Source organism: Cygnus atratus, chromosome 7 (genome assembly GCF_013377495.2).
Source record: "Cygnus atratus isolate AKBS03 ecotype Queensland, Australia chromosome 7, CAtr_DNAZoo_HiC_assembly, whole genome shotgun sequence".
NCBI lineage: Eukaryota > Metazoa > Chordata > Aves > Anseriformes > Anatidae > Cygnus > Cygnus atratus.
In genome coordinates, this window is record NC_066368.1 from 4,357,301 (window position 1) to 4,374,086 (window position 16,786).

General features: G+C 38.7%; 1 protein-coding gene across 1 annotated transcript in view; it reads left to right on the plus strand.

Moving 5' to 3' along the window:
- CPXM2 (carboxypeptidase X, M14 family member 2) overlaps positions 1-16,286 on the plus strand; it is a 76,967-nt gene extending 60,681 nt beyond the window's left edge. The window contains exons 10-13 of the mRNA XM_035547834.2: positions 390-687; positions 4,079-4,218; positions 5,139-5,238; positions 10,770-16,286. Of these exons, the coding sequence (XP_035403727.1) occupies positions 390-687; positions 4,079-4,218; positions 5,139-5,238; positions 10,770-11,023 (792 nt within the window). The 3' untranslated portion in view covers positions 11,024-16,286. The remainder of the gene's footprint in view (positions 1-389; positions 688-4,078; positions 4,219-5,138; positions 5,239-10,769) is intronic.
- Positions 16,287-16,786: the final 500 nt, after the last annotated feature.

A 16,786-nucleotide genomic window follows, 5' to 3' on the forward strand; every position in this document is an offset into this window, starting at 1 on the left:
ATAGTGTCTGAGCTTCCCCTGTTTTGTAGGAAGGCACTTAACTGTGACAGTTCTAAGGGCTTTAGAATTATTTCCATGCTTAAGATCCCTTGTTTTGAACACTTGTTTCAGCTGATGCCAGTGGGCACAGTGTCATGGTCTGACATCTTTCTTGGTAGCTGCTCTAGATTGTTCTTTCTGCACAAATTACAAATGTTAAGGTTGTTTTAGTTTTTGTAGATTGTCACTGGAATTGAAGATGAATCTGGCAGGCACCACAATTAACAGAAGCTTTTCTTCTTGGCCACATGTCTTGTGCTGGCTACTCACTCCATGTTAAGCAACTCCCTGTCTACCTTTCAAAGAAGATTATCAAAATTCACAGGTTGAAACAAAGCTCTTTCTCACAGGTGGCCGTTGAGACGCGAGCAATAATTGCATGGATGGAAAAAATTCCTTTTGTGCTGGGTGGCAATCTGCAGGGAGGAGAGCTGGTGGTGGCGTACCCCTACGACATGGTGCGGTCCCTGTGGAAAACCCAGGACTACACACCCACCCCAGACGACCACGTCTTTCGCTGGCTTGCGTACTCCTACGCCTCCACGCACCGACTGATGACAGATGCGAGGAGGAGAGCGTGTCACACAGAGGACTTCCAGAAGGAGGACGGCACAGTTAATGGAGCGTCGTGGCATACCGTAGCTGGAAGTAGGTGTCTGTGGAAACTGCTATCCCTTGTGGCATTACCGTGCTGAACATGATAATGCCATCACTGCCCGCTATACATAGCAGAGGTAAAGGTGGTGAAATGTGCTCCAAGAGGAATATTTTCTTATCTGAAAGCCTGTCATGAGGTATCAGCGGATTGACAGAGACCATGTCACTAATACCCAATAGCCATTACATTTACTACCCAGGTTTCCAAAACTGCACGTGCAATATGTTAATATATGGATTCCATACATTCAATATGGTTTGCTGGGGGAACAACAATGCAGCCCAAACCCTTTAGCAGGGGGAACCTGTCAACCTTTTGCCATCTTAGAAGGTGTCATCAGAAAGCTGCTGCTGAACAGCAGAGGTAGTCAGTGCCAGAGCCGAGGCAGAGACTCCCAGAGGGGCCTGGGCCCCCTTGGTAACCCTCAGACAAGAAAACCGTGATTTCAGCCTCTGCTAACGGCATTCATTTGCAGACCAGCCCCCATTGACGTTCATTTGAGTTGTAAAGACATACCACAGAAAGCTACTGCTTGTTTGCACCCGTCCTATTTTTAAAAGACCTGGACCGCCTGTGCTTAAACTTTGACTGGGCTCCACAGGCATTTTTGCTGCCAGAATAAATTACAGACTGCCTCATTTGCTGTATGCCCAAGCCTGCCTCCCTGTCAAAGAGTGCAAAGGGGAAGCTGTGTCCTGTAATGCAGACAGAGCATCAATTTCCAGGAAAGCCCAATTAAAAGCACATTATTATCCCCGATAGGTACAGTTATCTCTATGGGTGTACACTCAAGCAGACTCTGAACAGGCACTCTGCTGAATCATCACAGTTCTACTCAAAAACTGCTTCTAAGTGACAACATTTTCTGTGAAATTAAGAAGCAAGCAGTGTACCTGCCACCATTTGAATAGCAATAGGAGCCACTGCAGCCCTAATGGCAAACAGATGCAAGAAAGCAGCTGTGCAGGCACATTTTTGTTGGAGCTGGCTCGTTTGTAACTCGCAGGTAGTTTCACTGCATAAACATTTCTCGGTTTTGGACACATCTTTTACACTGGCCTGCGTACAGTTAATGCTGGCCAGCCATTGAGGACTAGAGCCAAGAATTAACTTTTCAAATATTTTTTCAGGAGGTTAAAAAGTGCTGGGTGAATTTGGGGGGAAGAAAGATTGAACTGCTCGGATCATAAGGCCAGTGTCCAATGATACATTTCTATGCATTTCTGCAAATTTTAAAAAGAAAAAAAAAAACCTCCAAATTCTTAATGCCAACTTGACTGCTTAATTATCTAATTTATGAGCTTAATTTTCCAAAGTGCTACAGAAACATAATTATGAATCGATACAGAAAAGATGGCACTGGCCATGTCACTGACAGATATTGCATTAAGTTACATTAGGTAATGGTGTGCAATATAGATGGTGTATAGTATCTTGATTTCTTAGTAACAATTGCATATTGGATTTGGTTCATCTGTTCTGTTTTATTGAGTTAGGATGTTTCTCATTATATTGTATATCCTGCTTTATGCCATTATAATAAGACTTCCAAGATTGTCTTTGAGAAAAATGCTTGAATATTGCTTTTACCTTTGTTCTTTACACCTTGGACTAAACCTCACACAATGTTTCCATGCAAGCTCACCCTCCAACCTGAAGGATGGTTTCAGACCTTTTCTACGTAGAGAAATGGAAGAGAATGATTTGTATGGCACATATATAAATGTTTACATGTATACATACACATGCACACATATATATACACAAATCTTACAGCAGACAGTTAATCAACAGTACCTTGCAATGTAAAGGGTTGTTCAAATATGATCCCAGATTTGTACACAAATTTCTCATGGACCTTTTTCATTCCATTTCCTCTGGTTTTCCATGACTGTATATATGTAGTTATGTAGGTCACTCAACTTTCTGTTTATTTACCCTTCAGTTCAATGCATAACAGTTTCTTCTCCAAAGAGTTGCTTGCTTAATGCCTGATGTCAAGGTGACACACCTGAATATTGTTGGCAATGGGCTGCCCTGTGCTTTTGCTGACCTTGAAGCTGCCTTTCCTCTCTCTCCTCACCCACTGTGTTGCGTGGCCTTGCAGTGGCCATGCACATAAACCTTTTGCTGCTCATGCTATGGCAAAAATTTGTAAGGGATTTTTCCGATTCCTTTTCAGCACCAGAGAGTCCCTAGAGTAGTTGGTACACCACAGATATCACACATCTCCCAGTGCCTTTGAAAGCCAGCCATACCATTTCCTGCACGTATTCTGGATGGCAATGAATGCAAATTTTTCAGCAATTTGACATTATAATATTTCTGCAGTGGATGAACTGCACAAAGACACAGAACATATGAATATTTTATTTTATTTCCAGTGTTTTTGAGGCTGGATTTGCCTGTTCAGACACTACATGGAAAATTGCTCTTGGCAACATTAAGCCGTTTTCTAAAATAAATGTATTAAAACCGATCAATTACTGTGTGTTGCAAAACATCTCGCAATAGACTAATCAGGGTGCGATATAGTATGTGAGGGGAAAATAACTGTGACTGTTCCTCAAATGGAAGGGAAGCACAGTTATGCAGAGTAGCATATGCCACTGTCTGATATTTAGGCTTTTTCCATCAACAAATGTGAAAAGTGTAACATCTGTATTACATAATCCTCCTGCTCTGCACCCAGAAGGCACTGAGGGCTCGTTAAATACTTGGCTACTGCTCTGTGGTAATTGGACAGGACAGGATTTTTTTATTTTCTTTAACTCTTTCCACTCAAAACCGCTTGATGAATGCATTTCCTGCTGATCTTTGGTGTTGTAAAGAATAACACCTAATGTCATTAATAAACATTTGTTTAAATAATCTTTTATTATTAAATGCAAGCTTCTTACTGTAGGGAGAGACCTACTTTCCTAACATCTTTCTGGTGTGCTCCAATCTTCACCAGTATCTTAGAAACCTTATCTGGAATTAGTTTACTCTTTATTTTATTCTGTTTTCTGCTAAATATCTGATTCCTTTAAGTTTTATGATGGCAGAAGGGCACAGCTCTCTGCATCAAAGGAATTGAGGATGCAGTGCTGGGGTGAACCAATGACCCCAGCTGTCACACTGTGGTCTTGTGTCCTCTGTTTTAAGCATATAGAGGAGATGCTGTCTTTACTCTGCCGTTACTCTGGTGCTTTGTTACAGGAGACAAAGCATTCCTGAAAAAAAGATTTTCCTTGCCAGATCTGCAGACTAAGCCAGCTAGATAAAATCTCAGTTTGTGCTTGAAAAAGTTGTTTACTTTGCATAAAATCACCAGATCTGATTAATAGATTAAAAAAAAGATTTTATTTTTTTTCCTTTTTTATCCCTCCTCTCTGACAGGCATAAATGACTTCAGCTACCTGCACACAAACTGCTTTGAGCTGTCCATCTATGTGGGCTGTGACAAGTATCCCCATGAGAGCGAGTTGCCTGAAGAATGGGAGAACAACCGGGAATCCCTGATCGTTTTTATGGAGCAGGTATTTGACAGAAGAACAACTCCTGAGTAACTTGATGACTCCTTTCAGACTGAAAGAGAGTTTAAGGAGCAGCTCTGGCTTTCCCTGAGGTTGCTGTGACCATTTGTGTTGAGCCTTGTTGGGGCTGAGGCCCAGCGGAGCAGTGCTGCAATGCAAAGCAGGAGCTGAGCCACCTGCTGCTGCCTTCAGCATCTCCCAGCCCTTGCCCCTCATGCTGTACTAATGCTGTCACCGAGGTTTTCAAAGCAGTCTGGGGTTTCTGATGTATTTCTCACATGGCTGTAATTATTGTCCTGCTCTGGCAGAAGTTTCTATGCAAACTGCTGGGTGGCTTTAGGAAGTCAAATGTAGTTTTTAGGCTTCACGCTCACATTGTATCCCCATGAAGGAGAAGCTGTCTGCATTGTGCAAATATTTCAGCTGTAACTATGCTTATGTGAAAAACAGAAATGGTCCCTATAATGTGAAGTCTGTGCCGTACAGCCCCTGCAAATTCACTGGGATAACATCTTCCCAACTTCATAGGCTTTTTCAAAGTAAGGTTTCACTAACGCTTCAAGTGATAGAAATTGCATGATTATTGATATTTATGAAAGAAAGCTTAACTGTAAGCAACGCTGGCATATAATTTCAGCCAGACTGTCTTAATTTCAGAGGACAAAATAACAAAGCTTGTTAAAATTTGGCAAGTTGCAGAGCTTGCCAGAAAAGAGCACCTAAAAACCCTTTGTTTGCTTTTTTAATTAGTTTCTTGAATTTGATGTTTCTAGGATCCCAACAGAATTTGTAAATTGATTCACAAGCATGAGCACCAAAACAAGAATAGGATGCACCTAATTCACATGAGAAATTAATGATTTGCTGTATCTTCCTAATGATGGTACTGCTCATTGCTGTGTAATATTTATTTCTCCTATTAGGTCCATCGGGGCATCAAAGGCATAGTGAAAGATGTACATGGAAGGGGAATCCCAAATGCCATTATTTCAGTAGAAGGTGTTAACCATGACATTCGCACAGGTAATAATAATAATAAAAGTAAAAATAGATTTAAAATAGAAAGTCAGTGGAAATGAACAATTTTATGGTTAAAAACAAAAACAAACACACAGAACTTCATTACAACTTAAAGTCTTTTCTGAGTAAAACCAGCAGAGATGTAATCCAAGGAGTGCATTGCAGAAGGGATGGTATTTGGGGAGCTCTTTCTCTCCATGGCATAGCTGCGTAGACGAGAACAGAACTATGGCTTTCCTTTTGGACCTGTTCCTCTTCTTCCTACCTTTTCTGAAGTATTGAGCAAATATCCTTGTATCTGCCCAAAATCTATAGCCTGAGTAAGGCTGTGTTAAAAGAGAAGTCATTCTTCCTTTTCTCATGAAAAGGTAATGTAGCTCTAACCCAGAGTAATTGCAGCACAGCTAAACAAGGCTGTAGTAGTAGCTCGTTGCACAGAGTGCTTCTCTGGCTGTTATGTTATGGGAATGTGTTGGAGATGTGATCCAGAGCTGTGTCCAGAGGAGGAACAGCTGCTACAGGAAGGGGAGTTTCACATGCTGCAGAGCCTTCTGCGAAGTGTCATAAAAGATAACCTGGTGGGGCCCAGCTGAAACAAGGACTTGAATGGGTGGATTGCAGTCCAGAGAATGGCTGTTCTATATGTATTTAAAAAAAATAAATAAATGGACAAATGGATAGTTGCCTTGTTTGTACAGCCTTAGTCTATACCCAGACACAGATGTTTATATTCAGAGTAAACTCCAGGCCTATTTAATGGCCTGGCAAGGAGTCATGGTTCTAAATAAAGTACTGCTTTAAATAGATACCAGCAACTACAGGATTAATGGTAATACCCGAAAACTGTTGTTGGCAGGTTGGGGGCTGGATAGTGTCCATTGGCTGCTGTGTTTGTGTAGGTCCTATACAGTCGTTTATGGTCATCACTGTGCTTGTGAGCTCTGTCATTAGAGAAACCACAGAGGGTATGGAGCAGGGAGAGGAGCATGAGAAAGGAGATGGCCAAGCAAGACCTGTTGTTAGCAAGAGTCTGTCTGATTGCTTGCCGCTGAGGTACAGGATGCCACATTGATATGTTGGCTGATTCCAGGTTATAGAGCATCACCGAGCGTTAGATAAGAGACTTCCAACTCTTCAATGTTTTATCTGAGCAGATAATAAATCTTGGAATATCTAACTTAGTTTACAATTAATTTTACTTCAGTGCTACCATGTCTCTGTTGTTAAAGAAAACATTGGATGGCAGATACTTAATTAGGCAATAATGACTCTTCCTTAAATATTTCAAAATGGGACCAGTGGGAAATGATAGTGGGAATGAAAGTAATCAGTTGGTCTTCCCTATCTTGGAAGACTGCCATAAACGGTAGGTTGCATTGCTCTGGTAATGGAATTAAGATATTACTCTGCCTGAGACCAAACAAATGCAAGAGGAAATTAATCTCCAGCTCTCTGCATACTGGATTGCTACGTGAAATAAAAATCGACTGTTTAAAAACAAAGGACAAGCATATGGAAATGAGTCCTGGTAGCATGGTAATAACTGTGCAAGGTTCCAGAACCCAGCTTGCAACTCTTGGGAAGCTTACAGCTGTTTGGATGAGGTGTAGAGCTGAGCTTCTGTGGCTAATGTCAATCTGAAATTCTTGGTACAAGCAAAAGTAATGGTTTCATTATTTTTGTTTGTTTATTTAAGGAGAAGTACTGAATTTGACACTGTTTGTGAATCACTTTATAGATGGGAGAGGGAGTTCTATCTTCTTTTATATTACACAGATAACAATGTATATGTTGGTCTTGAAACTACAGAATTTATGGTGCAGAAAAAAAGTTAAATGACAACTTTAGAGAAAGAAGGCTTTCTTTTGTCAGCATTTGTCTTTCATTTATACATTTTAAATGAAAAAATTAATCAATTTAAATGTCTGAGTTGCCTTGATATAAAAATAATCCAAATGGAAGAAGAATTGTGGCCACTATCTTTATTCATTTAAATTTTGTTTAAAGTGATCTAGGCTGTAAGGTACATGCTTTTTCTTTGATACACTGATGTGTTTGGCTACCCTGTACAGCAGACAAAATTGTGTGTAAAGGTATTTTAATAATATTTGTTTGAGAAAATTTCTCCGCTCTTTTCTGTGGACAAAAAAAGAATGCACAAAAAGTCCTTTATTTTCTCTTGGAAGTACAATATATCTTATTGAAAAAGGATACGGGTGGCACTAAACTGATAATATTAACAGGCTAATTGAAATTATTGATTTAGAAAGTAAGCTTTATGGAAGATTATTCCATTTTCTTTTGATGTAGATGTAATTATTGCTTCACTCTGATTGCATGGTGTTACAGTTAGATGTGGACTATGCTCTATGAGATAACCTTCAGAAAAGAGTTCATTGATTGGATGGGCAAATGTACTGGACACTCTTTTTTCCCTGCATTGCAAGTGCAGGCAATTATTTGGGATGCCTTCTTGATCCCACTAGCAGAGGTCAGTGGACTTTCCATTACAAAGGGAAAGGAATTTGTAAAATGCTTCTAATTTACTATGGCCAATGGGTGTATTAAATCATACTCCAGTGGCATTTTTCCAAGTACCTGGCAAAGGGTTATATTTTGTTTTCTATCACCTGCTTGTTTTTGCAGTGCTTTAGCTCATTTTTAATTTATTTATATATTCTTTTGGATGGGTAGATCAAATGTGCCCTGTTACCGGAGTAGGAAGCAGACTTGAGCATATTCTATCATATTTTCAAAATTGTGCCAGCATTTCAGGTTTGGATCACTCAAGGATAGGGAAAGGGCCTCTCGATACAGAAATTAACTCAGTGGCACCTTTTCAGAATAGTACAAAGCCTCTCCTCCTGCACCCACTGGGCAGCTCCAATAATTGCTGCAATGAAAAGTAACTGGAAGGTGGATTTTCTAGTGTTTTAACTGCTTGTATATACTAGCAGGAGAGAAACAAGCAAGCCAAATGTCATTACAGAAAAGACCACCTTCCAAAAGCACCATTGCCTGGGGGTTTCTCTCGTGACACTTCCCATCACTGCCTGTGTGCACACATGCATGCACCCACAGAAAGAGAAGCCACCTGACCTGTGGCAGCCTCTGACTGCTTGCAGTAAACAATTAAGACAATGCTAAACCTGGAGTATTTAGTGTCTTGATCAAGAAATGTACAGTTCCCTTCTAGCGAAGCATTTCTGTGCTGGAGTCTTTACCAGGATTCAAAGACAGATGCACATTTCTGTATGATTTTTGCAATTAAGCATAATTAATTTAATTTCACACAGTGTTCAGAGAAAGATTTATGAATATTTTGGTAAACTTGATATGCTTTCAGCATACATTATGTAACCAAACTGAAAGATTTTGAAGTAGCATTTAGTTAATATTTAATAACATTAGTCTCAGCTAAGCATATTTCTAATGTTATAATTCTCCAGTTTTTCTCTCCTTGCTGACTGCCTGTTCAGCAGAGAAAAGTTAAGTTTTAGTTATTGTATGCATTGGGCATGCATCACCATGACTAGATTTCCTGGGGACCTCTGTAGATAACAGAGTATTAGGATAATTTTAATAATGTATTTAAATTCATAACATTTAGTTAAAGACATTTAGTTGTAAAAGGTTGATCAATCCTATCAGGCTCAGAGCACCCCTCTTAACTAGAGTGTTTCTGGAGTTATCTGACACATTTAATTTCTAATATATATATATATTTTTGCTGCATTTTTATTTTACCTGAATGGACATGAAAATTTCATTCCAGACCCAGCTTTTGGATATGGACATAGCCTTTCTTCAGCCTTCTCCCATTTGGAGACTGTTAATTTAGTAGTCTTAGTATTTGATAAAAGTATCTGTATTTTTAATTGTTTCTCTTGCCATCTGCTCTGATTTTTATTTGTTTATTTTTTACCTTCTGCATCATTTAACCTAATTTTCAAAAAAATGAAACAAAACAACCCTACCCTTTTAGTCTGGTATTAAATTCTGGGTGATGACAGCTGACAGAGGCACTAATGTCTAGTTACTTGTGAATGAAAAGGAGGTAAAATGCATCGTGCTTAACAGCTTAATATCCGAATGTGTAATGGTTTCCTTGTGGTGTGTGAACTTGCAGATTTTTTCCTGGCCTTGTGCAGGGTTATGATGAACTGCTGGCTAAACGTGTCAAAAAATTATGGGTCAGCTTTGAATCCCAGGGGCTAAAGCCAACATCTGAGCAGGGATGAATTCACAGCCACGAGCTGGGGGCATGCAGCATTCACTAGCCATGTAGCAACATCCCTAGAGACATGGTCATGGAAACAAACGTCAGTGGGAACCAAATTGTGCTTCCTTTTACTGTGCTGCAGCAAGGTCCAATGCAGCATGGCAGTGAGCACTGGCCAGGTACACCCAGGGCAGATGCTGAAGGGCATTTACAGATAAAAATGAGCCCCTAGCAACAAATTGGGCAATTTTTAGTTTTGTCTTTTGGTTAGGGTGTCAACGGACCCACCAATAAAGGAGAACAACTAAATAAAGTGTTCCTCAGAGGATCCTTTCTAAGAGTGCCATTCCTAAGGTCTTGAGAAAGAGCAAATCTAGACCTTGGCCACCACCAAGTAGGGGTGAAGTGTCTGAAAGAAACACCTGAGCAAGGTGGTGTGCAAGAACTAACAGTATCAGGTGTGCTTGCACACAATTTCATGCTTGCAGTCAAAGGCTGAAATATCAGGGTATAGTAGATATCGCTGTTTTGCTAATGCTTGCTGCTTGTAAACACTTTCTGTTTTACAAAGGCCTAAATTAAAATCATTTTTCTTTAAACAGAAGCCAGCTAGTCTGATTTTTTCACAAATATAATATTTTCATACAAATTGTCTTTAGTTTTTGCAACACTACATTGCAAGCAACCCAAGGCTAGTGATAGCAGGGCTGTCAGTAAATGTTAGTACTAAAAACAAACAAAAACTCTTTGTATGCAAGATATTGCATTTCTATTTAGATATATATAACTGCATATTTGAATATGTACTTTCAGTCCACAGTGGGTTTTCCCTGGATTGGCTGAAAAATTAATTTCAGATATTGATGTTTCATTGTTTTTGGTCCTCAGCGATGTATACTTTCTGGTTAGAATAATATTTTTAAAAAAGTCTAAAACCATCCTAGTGTATATATGGGTAAACCAAGATGAAATGAAAGGAAAGCCCTGATTCAATGAGGTGTTAAAATACAATGTTTTATGCACAAGTGATTTAGTTGATTACAGTGACACTGTTCATGCATTTACAGGTAAGCAAGTGGTGAAGTACCCTGATGAATTATAGTTTGTAGGAAAATTAGCATAATAAAGCTCAATGTAAGATTTTATGGAAGGGGATACTTAGATCTCAGAGTCGATATGGTACACACTCTCACATAGCCCCAGCACTAACCTACATGTGTTCAGGTGGTCTGGCCAGGACCCCATGTGTGGTGCAAGTAGGTCCCTGCTTAAGAAAGGAGCCCTGTCCTAAAACCATCCCTTTTTCAAACAGGAGCTGATGGGGATTACTGGCGGCTTCTCAACCCAGGGGAATACGTGGTCAGCGTGAAAGCGGAGGGCTACACCGGTGCCACCAAGACCTGCGAGGTGGGCTACGACATGGGAGCCACCCAGTGCGACTTCACCATCTCCAAAACCAACCTGGCGAGGATCAAGGAAATTATGAGGAAGTTTGGGAAGCAGCCGATCAGCCTGTCCCTGCGGCGGCTCCGGCAGCGGGCTCGGCAGTGGCGGCAGCGGAGATAGGCCTCAGCTCTGCCTCCATCAGCCCAGCTGTAGCAGTAGTGAGAGTTATGTAGCCCATCTCTTCATACGCATTTTCCTGCGCGAGGCCTTTCTGTTAGGGGAGCTGGATGTGGGTTTGTTCTTTTGGAGAAAAATTTGAAACAAAATTCAGTTTGAGTTGAAGAGAAATAAGCCCCAGTGTGTGGGGGAGAGGCGGGAAGAATGTAAAAATATGTTTTGAGTTAAACTGAAGTGATTTTTTTTTTTTGCCTGTGGATTATTTAATCCTTTGTAAATCTGTTTTCTTTAAATATAGAGAAGGGGAAAAAAAAGAGAGATACTTGTAAATGAGAAATGTTGTTTTGAATGAAAAAAAATGAAAAATGGTGTTTCTAAAGTATAAAATTGATATATTTTTGCAATTCAAAAAAGTTATGACGCTCTTTACATTTTATCCACATATTGGAGGAAAGCTGAGAGGGCACAGCTTCTGCTGAACATCATTAAAATGTGTCAAATTTCAGTCTCTTACCCTGAAAGAGACTTTTGGACAAGCATCATAATCTGATTCCAGAACTTAATGCCCAGAGCGTTTTCTCTTCTGCTTTAGAAGGCTATGTTTTCTAAACCTAACAAAAAGGTTGCTTGATAAAGATCACTGCAGCACTGTGCCATAGCACCTCCCCTCTGACCCAGGAGAAGGACTCGAAATGAAGCTTTCGTCATGGATGCAGGCTTAGTCATGGGCATGTATATAGTTCACAAATCCACTGGCAGCATCTTTTTTCTTGATTCTGGCCTGCCTATAAGTGCCTTTTGTGCTCATGCACACCTTGTGTCCCTGTGTTCCATAACATGCAAGAGATTTCATGTTCCTCTACATTTCATGTTCCTCATCTTACCATTACAGCTGCTGCTTTTCTGGCCTCACTATTCTTAGAGTTGGATTTGTGCTTCTTTATTGTCTTTTAAGTAACAAAGTTGTACAGCAGGATAGGATTGAGGTTTGGTAAAGATGCAGATCAGATCTAGGAAAGAATGAACTAAATAAACACTCATCAAACCATCAGCTGGTGAAAATCAATTTTGTTCTGTTAGCTTCAATGTTGTGACCTTAGTTATACCAAAAGAAGGGCCAGCTGTACCTTTTTAGCCAGTCAAAAGTCTGTGGATAAACAAACATTTTTAATATGCATGGTAGTGAGGCTGCAATGTACACTTCCAAATAGTTTGTTTAAAACTTTTTAATTGCTATTACAGTTCTTGCCTATCTTGATATGATTCTTGGAAAAGACATTCACCCAACTATCATTCAAAACAGGAAAAATAAACTAAATAGAAAACTTACTGTAAAAATATTACTTGCCCTCTGTACTAAATCTTTTTTCTTGTCAGCAAAGAATCTTGTAAACACAAAAGGCAAAAGATTTCAGAATGAATAATATAATCATGAACCCTTGCATAATAAATAGTCCTATTATTAAATTTCGTAGACAATTCCAGCCTATGTTTGTTCTGCAAATTCCATTAAATTACAGCAATGTATTTGACAGCAAAGGCACAAAGAAAATAACAGGGTGCACACAATTTTCTATAACTGAAATTATCAAACTCCAGCTCCCAGTCAGCATAATTTAAATTAAATAATAGAGGTAAACAAATAATCTAATCATCACATTAGCATTTTGAATGATATTTTACTTTTTTCACTCTATTTGTTACCTTTACAACATTCTATGTTCCATATTTTTATTTTGAGCTACGAACTTAACAGCAAAGTTGTCAAGAAGGTTTTTTTTTAGCATCTGAGAAAAGGACAAGTGATATCATTCTTTTTTCAGGTAATGATGAGAAACTTTTTTTTTTGAGTAGTGACAGCATAAAAATTTTCCTGCTAATTTGCCAGCATGACTGATTTTTTTGTTATGAACTAATGAAGTTCCTTAGGTAGCTTCTTTCTTGAATCCTATGAAGTCCCAATCATTTTGCTGGGGGGTTGTTTGCACAAAGACGCAAACAGGGAAAAGAGGAGTCAAATGTAATTCACTAATATTCAGACTGAAGGTGGAAACCACTAGCTGGACAGTCAGTCCTGGCAGGTCAGTTCTTTCTACCTTGTAATAACTTTTCAGGCTGTTCTGAGATTTACTTTACAAACCTAACCGTCCCTATGCTCTGTTCCCAGGTATGAGGTTATCTCAACAAACAAGACATTTTTTATTCAGTAGTGAGAAGTGGATTTCATGGGAAGGCGTTTGATGTCTGTTAGCTAAAATTAAATGGATTCTGATCGCTGCAGACGTCACTAACATAAATGCTGAAGACAGTGGCCCTGGTGTTCTCTGCTGGCAGTGACTAGTGTTTGCATGTACTTGAGTGTAGCAGAACTATGACTAATGCAGGTGACCTTACTCTATTTTGGTCCAGGCATTACTAAATAAATGGCCTAATAGACATCAAGTGTAGTCATCACTGCAATTATTTTGTGATTGTTCAGCACCTTTAAACTGAACGCACAAGTTCAAAAGAAATTTACTAGTAACTTCAGATATGCGAATATCTCATGCTGAGATAAGATGCTTATGCTTGCCCTGAATACAATAGTACCAAAATGAAGTGTGCCCTATTTGCTACTATAGTAATGCACTTGGGAATTAAAATGTTTTCTTTCTTTTTAAATACATGGTACTGCTATTTAATCTCCATGTATATCCATGCCACAAACCAATAAATTCAGATGCCAGTATTTTCTAGTTATTTACTTTTTCCCCATCTTTAAAATAGTATTTTATGCTAAATTCTGTGCTTTTTATCTCCTTTCATTTTATTGTTGTAGAAAAAATTTGCAACCCTAAAGAAAAGAAAGGAAATAAATCTTAAAGATAAATACACTCCTTTTATAATTACAGTTTCATTTTAACAGCTACATATATGAGGATTTTGCCGAGCTTTCATCATTCCTGATATAAAGGAAAAAAAAATGTAATTATTTCAAGTAATAAGAAATTCAGCTCCACAATCTCACCCACACAGTAAAGGTTGAACAAATAAAAGGTTGTAACAGGACGTATTCCACTCTCTTTGATAATACCAGCCATCAGTCTTCTGCTCCTATGTAGAGCGCTGACAGTCACAAAATACAGCATGAGCTGGCTTCTCCTTGAGTCCTCATGTCATGCCATCTAGTTATTCATTTTTTTATCTGTTTAATTACCATAATTTCTATAACAACCTCTCAATTTTTCTCATCAATTTTAGTTACTGCAAGTATGCTAACCTCTGGAAGACATATCTTAGTTATCTGCAAATCGACTTGGGAATGCTGAAGCCAATAATTCTGTATCTACTAAAACAATATCTACTTACACATGTTAGTATGAGTGTACTGGATCTTGGTAATCTCTAAATCAAATTTAATCTGCTGGCACCAGAAGTCTGGTAGGATTATCTGAGTATTGTGAAATTGAACTCAGTGTGGGTAACACACACTGATAAAACTGAATGCAGATGAAGTTATTGACTACGCTGATGAAGAAATGCAATGTTTCATTGGATGTTTTAAATCTGTTGTGTATTTTCAACTTCTCTTACCAAATACTTTCCCCTCCTTTATCCATGTATAGTTGTGGAGGTTTTTTCCCTATAAATTCAGCTCATTATTTTCAACGAATTCAGGATATCTTCCCAAACTGTGGATTTAACTATCAGTGACAGTTATACAACCAGATTTACTTGCCTCTCATCATTCTACAGTGAGTGCTGGACTTTTTTGAGAAACACCTGAAGAAAGATGGGTTAACTTGAAATGAGGTACAAGTGGTGTCACACCAACACCTTTAATTAGTTAACCTTTAACATTGGTATGTAAAATATCCAAGTTTGGAGGCAGAAGTCCCTCTTCACCATTTAACTTTGTAGTGTACCCATGTGAGTTCAGCCAGGTTGCAGCCCCCAGCCTGTCGTGAGGAAGTGTACAAGCCTATGCCAATGGTATAGATTGGGGCAGTGTCACTTTCTGCTCTGGTATGCTGCTAGGCTGGCATGGGAACACCACAGGATAAGCAGCTACTCTTTCTTACTGTAGTTGCACACGTGGAGAGAGGGGCAGTGCTTTTTTACAGTTGATTTCATGGGTAATTTTAGTACCGCTTTTGCCTGTGCTTATCTGTGCTACCACAGTGGCAAGCACTTTTTTCAGTCCTCTCCATAAATAGGTATAACAGGTGAACCAGTCCTTAATAAAAGGCTATGAATGTATTTAAGCTTCAGGTGATTAACTTGTAGATGTTTAAGATCTTTATTCTAGTATTTCCTCATTTTTCCAAGCTTAAATCACATTTATACATAGTCCGATGTTCTTACTAATCTTTAATTTCTTTTTAAAGGTCATTTAGCTTGAGATGACATTTTTGTATTTCACTATGACACTTTAATAAGATTTTTGAGCAGCAAAATTTATGGTCAATGAAGCCATCATGGTGAATGCAATCTTGTGCCTGGAACAGTAAGCCAGTAAATAACTATTGTCTGCCAACTTCCACTGATGTAGTCATCATTGTGCAGTGTATATTGCCAGATTAAGTCTAGGTGAGATTTACAAATCCACCAACTCCACATTCAGGTTTGCAGGACAATTTGCAAGACAGGTAGCTCCTCTGTCTTCTTACCCTGGCAAGTTACCATTTTAATATTTTTTTTTTTAATGGAGATTTGGATTATTTCTCTACATTGAATGTTTTAAACAGTGTTCTTCCATTCATTATATGCTCCTTGCTCATTAGGCAGCAAAAGGATGGGTTTATGCCTTTCATAAATTTCAGAGGGACTGTGTTTATTGGATGATTTTTGGTATACCATTTTAACTCATTACTAGCTGAAAATAACACATCAATAAAAAAAATAAAATAAATGCCAAGAACAAGATTTTGGAAAGTGGAAAAAAACAAAACAAAAAGTGGAAAAAAACAAAACAAAAAACAGGTAATGAATATAAAGGTGCTTTATATCTGTGTTTTTCCATGCTAGCTGCCTTTTCATTCATACTAACACCTTTAATAATCAAATACAGAGAGCCAGGCTCTAAGAGGTTATACACCCACCTTCACCTCCCTTGTGTCTGGTGGTTTGTACAGGCTGGATTAAATAATATCCCCTGCAGTTTTCTGCTCAGGCCTCTTGGCTTGACTCTCCCTACTAAACTCATCTGCAGAGACCTTTCAAGCACTTACCTCTCCTCATCAGCCAGGCTCATTCAGACTTTTATAATTTCTGTAAGACTTTATGAAAAATTATAGATGTATTTAAAGTTGAGTTCTGTACCAAAATGATCACTTGTCTCCAGTGGGTTAAATAACAAATCATCCTGCCCTTTGCTCTGCACTGAGGAACTGTGATGTTCCATGTAGACTGAGGCTGATAGCATCTGAAAGATGGTGTCTCATAGGATAAAGCTTCAATGTTCACAGAGTGAATTTCAAGGCCAGAAAAAGGTATATGGAAGAGGACATATCCAGATCTAAAGAAATACATAAATGGAGTGAGCCAGCATGTAGTTTCAAGCATGGCAGCTTGCTAAATGCCCAGACAGTAGGATCCCAGCTAGGCTTGTGATAACATCAATTTTAAAATACATATAAAGAATGGGCTGTTCCATGAGAATGAGAAAAACAAAAAACAAAACAACTATTTTCTGCAAGCAAAATAAACAAGCAAAATTCTTTCTCTGCATTTTTGAATAATATTTATCAATATTAATACCAGAATATGGCTGTGGAAAGAAAGCTT